The 16,875-nt window shown below is 37.8% G+C and overlaps 3 protein-coding genes across 8 annotated transcripts; 1 reads left to right on the top strand and 2 right to left on the bottom strand.

Annotated features, from left to right (window-relative positions):
- Nucleotides 1–595: 595 nt before the first annotated feature.
- LOC137722410 (tryptophan--tRNA ligase, cytoplasmic-like) lies at nucleotides 596–4,318 on the top strand. The gene is made up of 12 exons (XM_068461405.1): nucleotides 596–937; nucleotides 1,036–1,155; nucleotides 1,339–1,524; nucleotides 1,963–2,014; nucleotides 2,116–2,181; nucleotides 2,610–2,696; nucleotides 2,909–3,001; nucleotides 3,098–3,178; nucleotides 3,296–3,367; nucleotides 3,597–3,665; nucleotides 3,748–3,858; nucleotides 3,999–4,318. The coding sequence occupies exons 1-12, from the start codon at nucleotides 711–713 to the stop codon at nucleotides 4,047–4,049; spliced, it is 1,215 nt and encodes a 404-aa protein (XP_068317506.1). The 5' UTR covers nucleotides 596–710; the 3' UTR covers nucleotides 4,050–4,318.
- Nucleotides 4,319–4,469: 151 nt separating this feature from the next.
- Nucleotides 4,470–7,886, bottom strand: LOC137722409 (uncharacterized). 6 transcript variants are annotated; one of them, XM_068461399.1, is made up of 3 exons: nucleotides 7,742–7,886; nucleotides 6,666–6,799; nucleotides 4,470–6,523 (listed from the first exon to the last, which is right to left on the bottom strand). In XM_068461399.1, exon 3 carries the CDS (start codon nucleotides 6,425–6,427, stop codon nucleotides 4,637–4,639), a length of 1,791 nt encoding a protein of 596 aa, XP_068317500.1. In that variant the 5' UTR covers nucleotides 6,428–6,523; nucleotides 6,666–6,799; nucleotides 7,742–7,886; the 3' UTR covers nucleotides 4,470–4,636. The 6 variants fall into 6 exon arrangements, with proteins under 6 accessions (XP_068317500.1, XP_068317502.1, XP_068317503.1 ...); XM_068461401.1 differs by having other exon boundaries at nucleotides 6,666–6,767; nucleotides 7,742–7,885; XM_068461402.1 differs by having other exon boundaries at nucleotides 6,666–6,745; nucleotides 7,742–7,877.
- A 1,217-nt stretch (nucleotides 7,887–9,103) lies between these two features.
- LOC137723615 (putative F-box protein PP2-B12) lies at nucleotides 9,104–12,086 on the bottom strand. Its single transcript, XM_068462814.1, has 3 exons — nucleotides 11,688–12,086; nucleotides 10,040–10,158; nucleotides 9,104–9,870 (listed from the first exon to the last, which is right to left on the bottom strand). The coding sequence occupies exons 1-3, from the start codon at nucleotides 12,042–12,044 to the stop codon at nucleotides 9,360–9,362; spliced, it is 987 nt and encodes a 328-aa protein (XP_068318915.1). The 5' UTR covers nucleotides 12,045–12,086; the 3' UTR covers nucleotides 9,104–9,359.
- Nucleotides 12,087–16,875: the final 4,789 nt, after the last annotated feature.

Below are 16,875 nucleotides of genomic sequence, written 5' to 3'. Positions count from 1 at the left end.
ACAAATTGAACAAACAAACATTAGTTATTTAGTTGAGACAAAGATTAATCACACTAGTGGCTACCAATACCATTAATTAAAAAATAATTCTCTTATAATTAAAAAATAATATATATATATAATATTTATTTCTATTCGGTATGGGAATACCGAAAAAATGGAGATGTAATCCCGAATCCCATACCGAAAATTTCGGTTTGGTTCGGGATGACATACCGAAATTTTCGGGAATTTTGGTTTGGGATTTTTTTGGTTTGGGATCGGGATTTTTTCGGTTTGGTTTGGGATTTTTGGGATTTTTTTCCAGCCCTAATCTCATCCGATCCTCTCACTTCTTTCCTCCTCTCTCCTCTTTCTCTCTCAACCCTCTCTTTTTAGATCTTTTTGTCTAGTTTAATTGTAAAATTTAAAATTTTTAAATCGCATACCAAACAAATTTTTGAGTTTTAAAGAAAATTATTTTCAAAAAAAATTATTAAAAATTTTTTTAAAAAATTATAAAAATTTTCAAGTAAAATACCAAACAACCCAAGTAATTTTCGTAATAATACGGGGCGCATAAACAAATAAGCCTACAGAACGTGGTGATAAAATCCGTGAAAACACCAAAATACCCTCCGAAGAAAAAGAAAGGAAGAAGAAGAAGACGCCGCCGATTTTTACAGAGATAGTGAGCGAACGACGGGGAGAGAGAGAGAGAGAGAGTGACGATGGAGGAGAGAGTGGAAGAGGCAGAACCAGAACAGCAGCAAGAGGAGGAGCAGGTAGTGAATCCATGGACGGTGTCGGCCAAAGGTGGCGGGAAAATCGACTACGACAAGCTCATCGACCAGTTCGGCTGCCAGAGAATCGACCAGCAGCTCGTGGATCGCATCCACCGCCTCACCGGACGTCCTCCCCACGTCTTCCTCCGCCGTGGCGTCTTCTTTGCCCACAGGTCCCTTTCTCTCTCTCTCTAAAGTTTACATTTTTTTTTCTGAAAATTTTGCAAAAAAATGAATTGGGGATCGAATTTCGAATTTATGTGTAATGCAGGGACTTGAATGAGATTCTGGATGCCTACGAGAGGGGAGACAAGTTCTATTTGTACACAGGAAGAGGACCTTCCTCCGAGGCTTTGCATTTGGGGCATCTTATCCCCTTCATGTTCACTAAGTAAGCTCCCCCTGCATTGCTATCTGATTATCTGATGTTGGTCTTTTATGAAACTTTTTATCTTTTCGGTTTTCGTGAGCGTGATCTTCAGTATCTGTGTGCATTATGTTGGATTTGGCGATTGGTCGCGTGTTGATATGAAGTAAACTTTTTAAGGGTTTATGAATTGAATGCTTTGTGCAGATATTTGCAAGATGTCTTCAAGGTTCCTCTCGTTGTACAACTTACCGATGATGAGAAGTGCATGTGGAAAAATCTGACTGTGGAAGAGAGCCAGAGACTTGCCAGGGAGAATGCTAAAGACATTATTGCTTGTGGTTTTGACATATCAAAAACCTTCATCTTCTCCGATTTTGATTTCGTTGGTGGGTAAGTATCAGATATATAGGCTTAACTCCATTTTGAAGTTCATATTAATTCGTGTTGATACTTGTTATGTATGTGAGTTTATGCTTCAGTTTTGAATTTGATCAACGGATTTAGTGGATTACTAAGCTATTTGCTTCTCTGCCCATGTCAGAGGGGTTTGAGATTTTATAATCTTATCAAATCCCTTTTTTTGGGTTGAAATTGATTGACACTCACATGAGGTCCCATTTTTCTTGAACCGGAATTAGATGCCCTTGATGATTTAGTTGGCCGCAAACTGCTTGACAAGCTACGATAATAATTAGGAAGCATTTTAGTTTCAAACCTAACAGGGCTTGATTCTATCATGAATACGTTATGTGTGGGTGCGTGTGTTTGTGTGTGTGTGCACGTGTTGTATCACTTGCTTGCTGATCTTATGTCTAATTTCCTGTGCAGTGCCTTCTACAAGAACATGGTGAAGGTTGGAAAGTGTGTCACATATAATAAGGTGATTAACAATCTTTTCCCCCCATGGCGAAATATTTTCTTTGTCTACCTCTTTGTTTGAGTTTTTGTAATAATTTTATGAGTTTCGGATTTAATATCCAGGTTGTTGGTATATTTGGTTTCACTGGAGAAGATCACATAGGAAAAGTTAGTTTTCCACCTGTACAGGTATTTTCCTTGGCTACGCTGCTTATCACATGAAGAATTATGAAATTTTAGCTAGTTGTTGCTGACTAGCTCCACAAAATGACTGAAGCATATATCTGTTTTCCTTTTATATCTTCACTGAAACCTCAACTCCTGTAAGTTCGATTTAGCTCATAAGTGCTTATTCTTTCCTATGAGCTCTTATTGTTGACTTGCTCCAGTCAACTGTACAATTCTTTCACCAGTGAACATCTTTCATATTTTCCGTCATATAAAGAAAACAAAGCATTGCTTAGTCCAAGTCAAGCCTCCACCAAGAATATTGACTTTTCTGAAACCTTCAGTTTGATGTTCTGTATCGATTATGTGACTATGTAAGATGACACATGGATGCGACATGTGCTGTGATACATATTAAGGAGATCCAATATGGTCGTGTTTTAATGCAGGCAGTTCCCTCATTTCCAAGTTCATTTCCTCATCTCTTCTCTGGCCAAGACAATCTTCGTTGCTTAATACCTTGTGCAATTGACCAGGTATGCATGATATGGATAATTCTCAGCTATGATATACGTGTTTTTCCCCTTGGCTAAATGTTTACGGATCCACCTTACCTATAAATGCAGCACCTTTTCAGAGTATAAAATAGTTTTAGTAACTTTGTGTGCTAGTGCATTTGATTTAACGTTGTTTTCTTTCTTTTGTTTATTTTCTAATACCATGATTTATTTGTTTGTGATTTGTCAAGGATCCTTATTTTAGAATGACACGAGATGTTGCTCCACGAATTGGATATCACAAGCCTGCATTGATTGAGTCTTCTTTCTTCCCTGCCCTGCAGGTACTTTTATGATTTTGGCAAAGAAAACTTATTTTCTACTGTTAGTAGCCTATGTTGTGATTTCTGATACCTTTTCTGGAATGTGGATACTTGCAGGGAGAGACAGGAAAAATGTCGGCTAGTGATCCAAATTCGGCCATATATGTAACTGATGCTGCAAAGGAAATTAAGAACAAGGTTTGCATTTACGTGGCCGTAGTCTCACAGTGCCAATCTTCTAACTGAAATCACAATCCAAACGGTCCAAAACTCTTCAAAATTAACCTAAAACAAAGAACTTCTGTGTATATGCAGATAAACAGGTATGCATTTTCTGGGGGACAAGATTCAGTAGAGAAACATAGAGAGCTTGGAGCAAATCTCGAGGTATTTGGATTCTCTCGCATGTTAGTAATAGAAATGGGCCCTCCCCGATTGGCATGACAGTGTAATTTGTTGCTGGATGTGCTGCCTTATTTCCTCATTAGATTGTCCGAGCAAGAAGGCAAATTTACATGCCGATTTGATTTCATATGTTATGAGATTTCTTTGTTAGTACTTGGTTTGTGCCTTGTAACTTATTGAGGAATTAATTTATCTTCTGGAAATTATTCAGGTAGATATTCCATTCAAATATCTAAGCTTTTTCCTAGACGACGATGATAAACTCGAAGAGATACGGAAGGTGAGACTGATCGCCCTAGTGAACTTATTTGTTTTCTTTGTCAACATATTCTTTTTGCTAATTCACTGGGGATTGCTATTAGGAGTATGGTTCCGGACGCATGCTAACAGGTGAAGTGAAGCAACTTCTTGTTGAAGTTTTAACCGAAATGGTAGAAAGACATCGTAGGGCTAGGGCTGCTGTGACTGATGAGGTAAGCTTCTAGCATTTTTAGACAATTGGCTGTTCTGTAAGTTATTCGTTGGCGATGAAAGCGTGGTGCTTGATCCCTGAAAGTAAACATTTTGAACTATATGCTCAGGACTTACGGAAATGTTTTTGCATATTCTGCAGATGGTGGATGCATTTATGGCAGTGAGGCCCCTACCGAATATGTTCAGCTAAAGTCGAGGCTGAGAAGCTTACACACACATCGTATAATCACTTTTCAAATTGAAGCTTAGCATTCAACTCTTTACTAAATTGAGATTTAATCATCTTTCGATTATCGATGCAGCTACGCCTGTTTTCTGTAACAGTCGTGTGAATTCGGACTGCATTTCAGCTGAATACGATGGTTTTAAGCTTGCATTTGTACGCTATTTTTCGATGATAGCTGTTTGTTCACATCATCTCCATTAACTTTCAAATGAAACAGAGTTGTTAATTGCAGAGTCTGTATGAGCGAACACAGTTAAACAGAACGACGACGCAATGAAGCTGCAGCGTTTAGCAATCACCGGAAGTTTATGCCGATAGAACTGAGAGATGTGTATCCCCGGACAATTATGATACGATCTAAGAGGATAAATAGATTGAATGTGCAAAAGAAAACGAAAACGAATCCTTATTTCGCAATTGAAGTAGTTAAATTAAAACATACATTAACATTACTTCCACACAACCGATTCTACTGCGTTTTTGAACAAGTGAAAGGGAAAAAAGGAACCGAAATCTAGGGGTACGAATGATTTTAAACAGTCTAATTCAGGTCAATGCGGAAGGGTACATTTCTTTTGAGAATGCCCTAACATATGACAGCGACCGCATTGAACCACCCTCTTCGGCCTCTTGAAGTTTTCTACACGAAGGACCTTCTTCTTGGGTCTTCCAGGTGGCCGTCGGGTCTTGGGTGGGCGTATCATGATATCAACATTGGTGCTTCCACCCTCTGTTCCGTCGCCTGGCTCCTTCCACAAGCTCTTATCCGGAATGGGATGAATCATCTGCGAATAGGTCTCTCGGTAACTTGCTACTGTAAAGCAAGGCTCAGCAAACAAATGGACATTGTGTCCACAAGACATAAGTGCAGCAGCAGCATGTGCACAAGGTAGACCATATATATGCCAACGGCGACAAGAGCAAACACGAGTTTGTATATCCACAATATTTGTCCGCTCCGTAGACACAATCTCAAATTCAACTTCATTTGCACGAAGTACTTGATAGCAGCGAGCATCAGCCATTGCCTCTAGAATCCGCTTCTCAGCAGATGGTACTAAAATTGACGTCCATCTCATTCCCGTATCCCGGCGGTCATTATACCACGATGATAACTGATCACGAATATGCTCCATCATTTGCACAATAGGGAGCTCATGGCATTCAAGAGTCCAATTATACAACAACTCCGTAACACCGAGAGTAAAATGGCCATATCGCACTCCTTCAAAATATGCTACAGCCCAAAGTTGGGGAGGGAAGTGTTGAAACCATGCAATCACGTCTTGTGAGATCTCTGTCATCTCTGCAATCTTGCTGTCAAATTCAACTGCAGTGAGAGCATAAACAGCATTCCAGAAGATATTCACCAACTTCGCATTCTTAAACGTATCACGAAAATTTTCACTAACATGACGCAGACAAAAACCATGGAAGGCACTAGGAAAATGGGTTTCCACCGCCTCTACAACACCCCTTTGTCTTTCAGAGAGTATTGTTAGTCTAGGCATGTTGTCAGTGTTTACTCCCAGAAGCTTTCGCAATTCTGACATAAACCACATCCAATTTTCATCGCTTTCCACATCAACAATAGCTATTGCCAGTGGAAATAATGTATCATCAGCATCAACAGCTGCAGCACAAAGTAAGGAACCCAAGTATTTGCCTTTGAGGTGCGATCTATCAATTTCCAAAAGTGGCCTACAAGCATGTATAAACCCATAAATTGATGCACGGTAAGAAATGAAGAGACGGTGGAAGCAATTTTCTTGTCCAGTGGTAAAAACTGAAGCGATGCTTCCAGGGTTGGTTTTCTTTATTTGCTCACAGTATCCAGGAAGAAGCTGATACCCTTCTTCAAAAGTTCCATGAAGTGCTGCCATGCTACGCTCCTTGCCACGCCAAGCTTGCATGTAAGAAACAGCAACTCCATGCTGATCCCGGATATCTTGCAGGATCTCTTTTGGTTTATACCGTGGATTATCCCGAACCCGTGATTCTACAGACCTAGCAACCCAACCTACTGATGCTTGCTGATGATGAAGGTTGAGAACTCCTTCACAGGTATGCTCACCATGCAGGGTTCTTACTGTAAAGGTTGGACCTCCGGGACATTTTGCCACATGGACACGCCATGGGCAACCTTCTTTGGAGCACTTGGCTATAAACCGGCTGCGATCTGATTTCACTATACGAAGATCAAAATGTTGTACTAGAGCAATGTTCTTCAATCTTCTTCTGCATGTTTCAACATCAGGAAATTCTTGCCCAATAGCCAAGTCTAAAGCATATTCTGTCAAAGCATGAGAATTGTTCTGCACAGCTAAAGATTGATCTTCCATGTATCCACGACAGTAGCAGAAGTGTCACATGATTCTAACAGTTCCCCTCATCCCGACACAGATTGATGATTCTTCTGAAAGGGTGTATCGTAAACACTGCACTACATGAGACCTCCTGTTATATATGGATACAGCATAGGAACACAAGAACAAGGAAGCAGCATTTTTCTGTGTGTGCATGCGTGCATGTCTGTGCACATAACTGATCAACAGGAGACCCAAATGGGAAGAATCATACCTGTCCTAACTAATCAATAACCATAAGTGAAGGGCGGTTGTGATACAGGATAAGAGCATTTCAAGGTATATCCTTTGACCCTGTGGTGTTGATGAATTACATCTTTTACAAGGATAGAAACATTATTACCACGCCTATGAAACAAAAAAAACAAAAAAATACCATGACCAATTTTATTAATAAATGGTATCAACTATTGAACAAATTTTGAAGACACGGAAAAATTCACTTATCGGCCCAATTTTGAAACTTTGGATCCACCGGTATTAAGATTACTTGTGTTCGAGCCACATGCAACAAGCCATTCAAATGAGGGGTACACCATTTTTATGCAATTAACTGTACTAAAACTCCGTATCACTCTTGCTCCAATAGCAGACTCAATTTTCATTTGCCACATAATCTACGGATAACACGGTTAAACTACCTAGTAGCTGTAAGACCTCGCACATTTCTCACTGCTACACACAATTTCTCATCCCATCATCCTCAGACTGAAGGCAAAAACAGAAACCGAAAAGCACGGCTTAAGAACAGTCTTATCCAACAGAATGTAGGTTAAATTTGATGAACCCTAAGACCCGACTCGACTGCACAAAAGGCAAACGTCACCGGAACAGTCAATGTGGCCATTTGAGTCACCGACAAACTGGTGATTACTTACAACACTATAAACTAAATTACTCATAAGCCATTAAATCAAAATAGAGCATTCTGCCCCAAAAATTATTCCCAACTCAAACCCAGGACTTGAAATTTTACAACAACAACAATCAACAACCAGAAATTCCCAAACTTTTTTTCCAAACGACAATTTGGGAATCTCAGAGCGGCGGATCCAAACACTAATCAATCCCAATACCCCAAAAGGCTTTTCATATAAGCACTTTTTACGAAGTGGGTTCTTCTCCTTTTCAACAATCATTGCACAAAACGATTAAAGTCAACAACTTGTGCTTTAATTTCTAATTTGAAGTGAGCGGTTCTTTTGTGGGATGTGGTGGAATATAAATATCAAATTATGTGAGATTAAAATAGACGAACTAGAGAAGGAAAGGGAGGAAGAAATGGAGAACCTGGTGGGGGTGAGAGCGAGAAGCTGCGTTCTGCTGAAAGTGCTTTTTTCCGCTTTTGGGTCTTCTTCGTTCTCTAAGCTGGAGTCTGGCAATTCGAGAGGAGATAGACCAAAACCTTTCCTCTTTTTGTTTTTTTTTTTTTTTTTTGTTTTTTTTTTTTTCGTTTTGAATTGTACGACAAGTTTTTATCATTTATAACTAAAATTTAGTCGTAAATTCACAAACATCATTTTTATAAAAAATTAATTAATTAATTAAATTAAATACAGAGAAATTTTTCACTTCAATAAACTTGAATACCTTTGAAATAAAAAACTCAGGTCCCATTAGTGTTCAAAATAAATCTTCTCTCCAATCCCTATACACTATGAAAGGTCGTGGAAAAGATGTAATTTCAATTTTTTTTCTTTTAAAGTCTAGGTTTTTAGTTAAAATAGTCTTTAAAATTAACATAACTCCTTATTTTAGCATCTGACATTGAAAATCGATAAAAATAATTCCTAAATTTGTCTATAGTTAATCATTTTAGTTATTGATTGAACATTCTCCATTAAATTGAAAAAGCAAGTAGAGAAACTAATCGGACAAAATACCCTCACTTTATCGGTGGTGCCAACTCTAACTTTGGCTGGGGTCGGCTGTCAATTTCCCCTTCTTCTTGTCTATTCTTTTCCCCTTTTCTGCTGCTTACTCCCCCTCCTCTACATCTTGATATGTCATCCTCTTCATACCTTACTAGTCTCCCTTCCTCTTGTTCATCTAAGCTTCGATCTCACTCATCTGAGCTTCGTTTTTCAGTCATACTTTCTCTCAAGATAGTGCGTAGAGTTCTAGTTCTTCAACCGTCTCAGGTGTTCCCAACACCACCACCTTTTGATGTCTGTTGGATTTGGCATTTTTGCTCATGATTTTCCATGGGCTTCTTTTTCTTGATAGCCGACTCGTTTCTTTCAATTGCCGGTTATCCTTATTTTCAGCGTTCCAAGTAATGTCAGGTGATGAGTGTGGATTGTGCAGATCGAAATGCACTGTTTTAGTGGAGGCGACAATAGCAGATTTCTTGGTTGTGTGTTTCTTTGTCTTTGAGCTTTAACTATTTGGCTGGGCTCTTGTTGGTTGGTTGCAGATCGAAATGCATTGTTCCAGTAGAGGCGACAACAACAAATTTCTCGGTTGTGTGTTTCCCTGTTTTTGGGCCTTAACTACTTGACTGGACTGTTGTTGGTTGGTTTGATTGACCCCTTTTTTGCTTGTTTATGTTTCTTTGTTTTTTGACCTTTTGCATGTATATCAGTTTCTTTGTGGTTAATAATAATTTCCTACACCAAACTAAAGATTATACATAAAAACCAAACTCACTCTTCACAAGTCACTTTTCTATGGAACCGATAGCTTTATATTTCTATAGTACCAACACAAAGACAACAACAAAGCTAGCAATTGACTATGACATTGACACGTTTCAATTGCGACGCTTTCCAAATGCCAAAAAAAAAAAAAAAAAAATAAAAAAAAAAAGATAAAAAGGCAAACACCTTTTTAAATCTGAATTACCATAGCTCAATTTTATAATATTTTGAATTCAAAAGGACAATATTACCCTACTGCCACTTGATTTCTACATCCTTTTAGGCCTGACCTCAATCCCTTGAAAAATGAGGCCACCCTTCCACTGTCCACCCCTAACCTCCAAGCAAGTCATCTCCAACTCCCCACCTTCACCCCCTTCACAGAAGAACTCCCCCAGCTCTATCTCCAGCCACCCGTCGTTCCGCTCTTTCGGGTACTGGGCCTCGTTGATCCCCCTTGGCTGGAACGACTGGAACGACTGGAGGCCGGGAATGTGTCTGCGGTTGAACAGGCCAATACGCCAAGGCCCGGCAATGTGGTAGCCCTGACCTTGGGTTTGACCTCTCTGCCCGTCCAGAAACACCACATGTTTCGTGGGCTCCTGCCCAATTAAACCCACTGTGACCTCCACAGGTTGGTTCCCAAATCCATGAGCCCCCGCGGATGACTTGAATACAAGAAAAGCTTTGTAAAACGTGGATGGGGACAGCATCCGTGTCCCAATTTTGCCACGGATTTCAAGCCAGCACACACTAATAAGCTCTGCCACCTCCTCAAACCTGTTTGTTTACAATAACAGAGAGTTTATGTAACAAAAGCATGGAATTGTTATCGCACTTCAAAAATTATCTACAGTCATCAATCACGAGGATGGGATGCAGAACGGATGACTATTTCAAAATGCTGATAACAATTTCTTTAAAAGAAAAGAAGAAAATTTTAAGAGACCTCGAGTCGGGGACAGAAATCCATCTCCAGTAGTGAGGAGTGTCAGCCCAAACAATCGAAAGGGCCCTTGCAGCAATCATGTAGCATTTCTTCCCACTCCATTTGTCCAGCGAAAAGCTCTGCATTATCATTCCAATTAAAACTCGGGATCTTAGAACAGTGAGAAATAGAAAACGCTTTTGGAAAACAAACAAAAAAACCGGAAACAATAGAATGCATTCGAATTTCTAACTCAGTTTTTCAACCGTTTCATCTTACTTCTTCTAATGCTAAAAAGAATTGAACACTATTCCCTCAACCATCTGTACTTCAAAGTGAATAATTCACAATTTGTTATTAGTGGTGGATCCAGGATTTCAAGCTCGGAGGGTCCGAACATAAAAGCTCAAAAAAAGAAAAAAAATATTTGACTAATTTGGTTCCGTATCACTATTTTCTACTGAATTTGGTTCATTAAATAAATCAAGATTAATCTTAAAGGTAATAAAACGAACAAATTCTCCTCAACAACATAACGCTACAAAGATAAAATTTGTTAATGTAGCATATATATTATTAACTGGGAGTTACGACTAAAGTCTAGGATTAAAAAACTTATATGAATTTGGAAGAAGTAAAATTAGGCAGCTAAAGGCGGTGGAAGGGCAAATGGTGGTGGGGAATAGGGTAACTTGGGTTTAAAGTTGGAAGGTCGCGATGATTGGGTATGGGTGTTCTTAAATATAATTTGAAGATACTAGAAAAGATCGGGGTTCTCGGACTCTATAGAGAAAACAAAGAATTTTGGTTTTTACATTTTTTATAACGACCTACTTAAAAACGTTGTCGATTTGACTAGGTCTTTTAAAACAAAAATTAAAAACCTATTCTTTTTCTTTGTTATAAGCACTATTGCTTGCACATCCATGGAGGCAATAAGCCTCTCCACTGCATCTGCCCAAATTGTTGGAAGGTCTTGAAGGTCGATCACAAATGTTTCTTTGAGCTTCCAAAGGGTTCCGAGACCCCTGGATCCCTATATGGATCCGCCGGTGTTTGTTATGTAGTTACAAAAAAAGAACGAGTGCTAAAATCGCTAGACAACTTTTAAACTACGAAGTACAAAACAAATGGGCATGACATCCCATATGTCATCACAATTTTGTCAACATTTTTCCTCCATTTTTGTCACATCTCATCAATATTCACATCACCAAATGTACACAAAATATTTGGTCCCACCGCCTACTCACTCTCTCCTCGGCCAACAACAAAACCTATGATCTTCCTTGGCCAACAGCAAAACCCATGATCTTGCCGGCCTCCAAACTTCGAGAAATTTTTCCAAGTGACGGGAACACCATGACACGTGGTGTTCCCTCACACATTAGGATTTAGTTTTTTATATTTATTGAAATATAAAATTAAAAAATATTCAAGATGTCAAATCCTAATGTGTGAGGGAACACCACGTGTCATGGTGTCCCGTCACTTGTAAAAATTTCTCCCAAACTTCCAAACTTTGTACTTTCCAGTACGGAAATTTCACGACAAATCCATATCAACTAAGACTCTATCACATCAGTGAAACAGAACACTAATCCACAACTAAAATAAACAAATAATCCCACAAAAGAAAAGGAGCAAAGGAGAAAAGTAGTAAAATTACCAACTTGCCCTGTTCGATGAGAACAGGGTTGTCGCACAGAGCGAGGAAAAACTCCTTCTTGGTTTTGGAAGTGGAGGAGGGAGACACAAGCGGCGGCCGTGAGGGTGACGAGGAGGACAGGATAGTGTGGATCTCGGGAGGAAGGAACTTGTCCCAAACGGCGTCGGATTCGGCGGCCGACCTGAAACTCCTCGAAACCGACGACATTGTGCCCGCGTCCCGAGGCGTGGTCAGCGAGACAACGGTGGCTATGCATCCCTCCGGCAAGGCCTGCAGATCCATGGGGTCGCCTCCGCCGCCACCGACATCATCTGTTTTCTCCTGGTTTCCGCCACCGCCTAAGAAGAACTTGAACATTTTTGTGATTTTAATGGGTTCCTCGGACAATGGAAAATACGTTGTAATTTGTTTTCGTATGTTTTCCGATTGCAGTGGGCCGGTTGTGTATTTATAGAGTGATGAATGCTTAGCCGTTAAGTCTCTCCCGCTGTGAAAGGGTCTCAGGATCCTCTGGACCCTACCACAAAAAAAATAATAACATTAGAATTTAGAAAGCTTTAATGAAAAATTTTCGGTACTGTTCATTTTAATAAAAAATTATATTTTTACATTAAAATATCAATTATGATACTATTTATTTTATTTTTTATTTTATTCTTATCGTTAAAATTCAAAATTTTCAAATTATTTTCATTAGTTTTTTGTAAAATTTATTATGCTCAATTTTTTTTAGGTCAAATATTAAATCTGTTAGATTAGATATGGTTTGAACTTTCGCGAACGCCGTAATGCAAGAATAAGATTCATGACTGTGATAGGCCCACTTGCCAAATCTTGTTAAGTTAAAGCTATAAATAAAAAGGTGAAAGAAAAAGGTAATATCTTTTTCCCATATCAGAATCCGTTTTATTTATTTGACTTTCCTTTTTTATCTTTATTTTTTTAAAGAAAAGGGGAAAAGAACATTCCATGTACTTTATCTTCTGGTTGTGACAACAATCCACGAAGAATGTTACAACAATTATTCATACTCAAAAATTATTAGTTATCGATTTATAAAATTATGTTTATAGTTTTCGTTCATATTATGAAATATTTTATAAAAATTGTCTCTGCGAAAAATTAAACCTAAGTTTAATCATCAAATTGTATAAAACAAATTAACAGTATTAGTAAAAGCATTACGAACCGTTTATATATTTTTCATGGTAGGTTAACTAAACAACTTTAGTTTTAATTCATATTTTGCAGAATGATCTTTATAAAATGATTCATAATATGATTGATTCTGATCATAAGCACATAATTTTGTAATTCGAACATGAAGAATTTTGAATAGGAGTCCACACTCATCCTTAAACTCTGCATAATAAGATATTAAATTTGCTACTTTACATCGGTCGAGTCCCCTACTTACAAATTGAAAACAACACTTTTAGTCTACAGTAACTCTCTTGTTAGAAACGGATCTTGCACATTTTTTTGGTTAAAAACGACTTGTAGTCTTTAGTTGGAACTTGGAGATGGCGTAAAGTTACCTTAACACAAAACTCACATTTTCTTATATAGGTAAAAAATGGTGATGAATTTGAATTTTCTTATTTTCTTTTCAATGCACGAACCTTAATTTTGAAACTTGAATTTGAGTCTTAAGTCTAAGCCTTATATTGGAGAAGGAAAGAAAGTATATTTGTGTTAATTACTAATATAATTTTTGTGATATATTAAAATACAAATTTGAATATGAATTTGGCAAAAACTTAAATCAGAATTTTGAGATTCTAACCGAATAAAGAAGGAAAAATAAATGTTTTTACCCAAATACAACATTTCTGCATTTGGGTCCAACATCTCAGTTATGTTACTGTTTGGACCCAAAATTACACAATCGGTCCGAATAATCGAAGTTGTTGAGTGAACGAAGTTCTAAACCGTTAGGTGACTGAGTCAAGATAATTTTAATTATTATTAAGGAATAATATTATGAATTTTATCATAATAATTATCTCTTAATAATATATTGAATTATCAAAAACACAGTTGGATGATAAAGTCGTGATGATAAAATGTCAATGTGGTTTAATACTGCTGCAATTTCGTGGAAAGATAGCATGACTGTCATGAAATGAGTCAGAGTATGGCAGAATGATTATCAAGTTCTGTGACTAATCAGATCATGAAGGAGGCCGCATGCAACGGCATATTCCAGTAAATGGGTGATAAGATTTGCATGGATTACGCGTAAATTGGAAGAAAGCATGTGGCATGCATGGCTACACTCAGACAGATAAGGGGCTAATTAAAAAGAAAATAATGGTCTTGGATAATGATGACAAGCCTAGGTAGGCTAGGCTGTGATGATAAGAAGACTTTTATTTGGATTGGCTTTTATGAGGTTTGGAAAATCACGAACATCTATCTGAAAGATATGCCTTGGTCTCTGACGCGGATTAATTTTGGTTCCGCGAAATAGAGTTGCAATTGGACTACAAAATTATCTGGCCGTGTCAAACAAGTACATCAGTCCTGTGAAGGCAACCGGTGACATCTTCAGTTTGGATAAACAACACTGTTGCCATAGAATCAGCCGTTCCCGGAGCACCTTCAGTTTGGATAAACAGCATTGCGTCGAGGCCGACTCGTTATCTATCCAAGTCTCGGTCTAGAAGGATTTTCGAATTCTTATTAGCAGAGATCATCTCATTAGCCATCTCGGCGAAGTGAGGTGTTACAAGTTATTACATTGGGCACATTGAAAGTTGAATTTGATATTGAACTTCGCAGAACTAGCAGCCTTGTCTTCAGACTCTAGAACCCGAAGGTCGACGAGTGTTCCTTCCTCGGCTGCAGTCACAAGATCAAGAAATCAGCAGCGCGCTCAATGCAACATCAACACATTTTACTCCTCGGCCGAGCTTGGCCGACGAGTTGGCACGCCCTGCATACAATTGAAGGACGTAGTTCGCTTATTAATTACTCGGCCTACGCGCCACGTAGGCTTGGTAGTTTTTAGGGTCAACAGTTACACAATGACAAAATTTGTAAGGATAATGTTTAGTGAAAACGAAAAAAAAAGGATGAAAATTCTAGGATGGGTACTAGTTTAACCTAGATGGGTGAATAGGTTCCAACTTAAAAATTCAATTCAATTTTCAGTTTAATTTTCATATTCACAACACATATCAAATTATCCTACACATATGCAATTACAATGATAAATGAAATGTGCACACAGGATGTAGGATTTAACGAGGCAAAATCCACCACTAGGAAAATCCTTGGGCTTTCAAGCCAAGACAAACACTAAGAGAATATAAGTACATAAAGACTTACAAAACTAATTAACTAGGCACGCATACTAGTAGACAATTTTGTCTCCGCGCTTTGCTACTCGATCTCTCTTTAGTTTTCGAATGGAAGTGGAACGACACTAACCCTAACCTAATGCATCTATATATATATCAGTTAGATTAGAAAGGAGATAACAAAAACAAAAGCATACTAGTCGTAGCAAGTGATTGATTGCCTTGGTGTTAGAGTATTTCTTTTCAACTGAATGCATTTTGGATTCATACCTTCTCTCTCCTTAGGTTGTAATAAGAAAAAGCGGTTCACTTGAGTCGTTCAACCGCCCCTTACCCAGTGCTCATGATGTGCTACGGAATCTCTATCGTGCCGAGGGACCAAGCAAGGCATAGCTAATATCATAGGACCGGCTTGGTATCAACGACATACAATTTAGAATAGAAATATCGCTTTTATTAAAAAAAAAAACATAAGTAAACGTAATGCTTCTTAAATATAAATGCCACTTTGGCATTGCTGATCATAATACTGGTGACGATAACCTCTAGGCTACATCAGTGACTGCTGAAACGTTCGTCAATCGTCAAAACGTTGAACAAAAAAAAAAGAAGAAAGATGTATCGTCACACTAGTTGCGAGTAATTTGACCTAAGAACAACAATGACATATAGGTGAATGTGATCAGCTGGTTGTAACAATGCATTTGTTCCACTGCATTTAAATTTGAACTAGTCTCCCGTAAATTAGTAAAAGTTTTATATTATACCGGTGCATAGAATGCACCAATGTATTGAACCGCTAGATTTATAATTGGACTTTTACAATCTTTTATGGTAAAATTAATTAAAAATATGAAGAGTAACCAAAGTTTTTATAAACACACACACATATATATATATATATATATATATATATTTTTTTTTTTTTCAATACAAAATTCATTCTCAACAGTTCAGATCTTATAGAGTATTATAACAAAACTTCCAATTATAACATATCATAGTAAGTAATTTTGTTACACATAATTTCGTTTTATACAAAATATTTTTTTTTTTAGCATTGGATTAATTAAAAATCACAAAAAAACACATGCATAAAAAAGAAAAAAAAATTAAGTGTTCTAGAATCTTTCGTAGATTGTAATATCACTTTTGTCAAAGAAAATGACGATGGAAAAAATAAAATAAAAAGAAAAGAGGGTTTGGGAATTGAGACAACACAAAAAAGATTAGGATGGGGGAAGAATGTGAATATGATGAAGGAAGCATGTGGGGTGTTTTTGACGTGTCGAAGAGGGACTTTATATGTGTCGACTGTTTGGTTTGCATGTGCTCGCTAATTGCCGCCACGCATGTCACAATCCTTGTACTCCTCCTCCTCCTCCTCCTCCCCTGTACTAATCTTTTCGTCACTTTGCTTTGGCTTTGGCTTTGGGGTCGGAAACGCACTCACACCTTGTTTTACTTTCTATTTTCCACTTCACTCCCACATGTTTACTTGTTTCCTCAATATAAAATTAAAAGTAACAAAAGATGTTGTTAAAAGGAAAAATTAAACAAATGTGAGTTAAGTTAGATGATCAATCAGTGGCGAAGTCAAGAATTATTGAAGGGAGGGACAAAATTTAAAAAGGTAAAAATTATTGTCGACGAGGTTTCATATCATGAAAACATTCCATAATGTGCTCATTCACTGCATAATGAAACGTTATTAGCAAGGGTAAAATGCTGTAGGAAAAGGTATTGAGCCGTTGGAAAAAAATTTCGAGGAAAAAATTTGTCGTTGATCGTCGCAAATTCTTCTATTCAAATGACTTTTTTTTTTCTTTTCTGATTAGTCATCCAAAAAAACACATTTTCGACACCAATGACCTTTCAGTTTC

Source organism: Pyrus communis, chromosome 17 (assembly GCF_963583255.1).
Source record: "Pyrus communis chromosome 17, drPyrComm1.1, whole genome shotgun sequence".
Lineage (NCBI taxonomy): Eukaryota > Viridiplantae > Streptophyta > Magnoliopsida > Rosales > Rosaceae > Pyrus > Pyrus communis.
The sequence above is the reverse complement of the archived record's forward strand: the minus strand, read 5'-3'. Positions and strand labels throughout refer to the sequence as shown.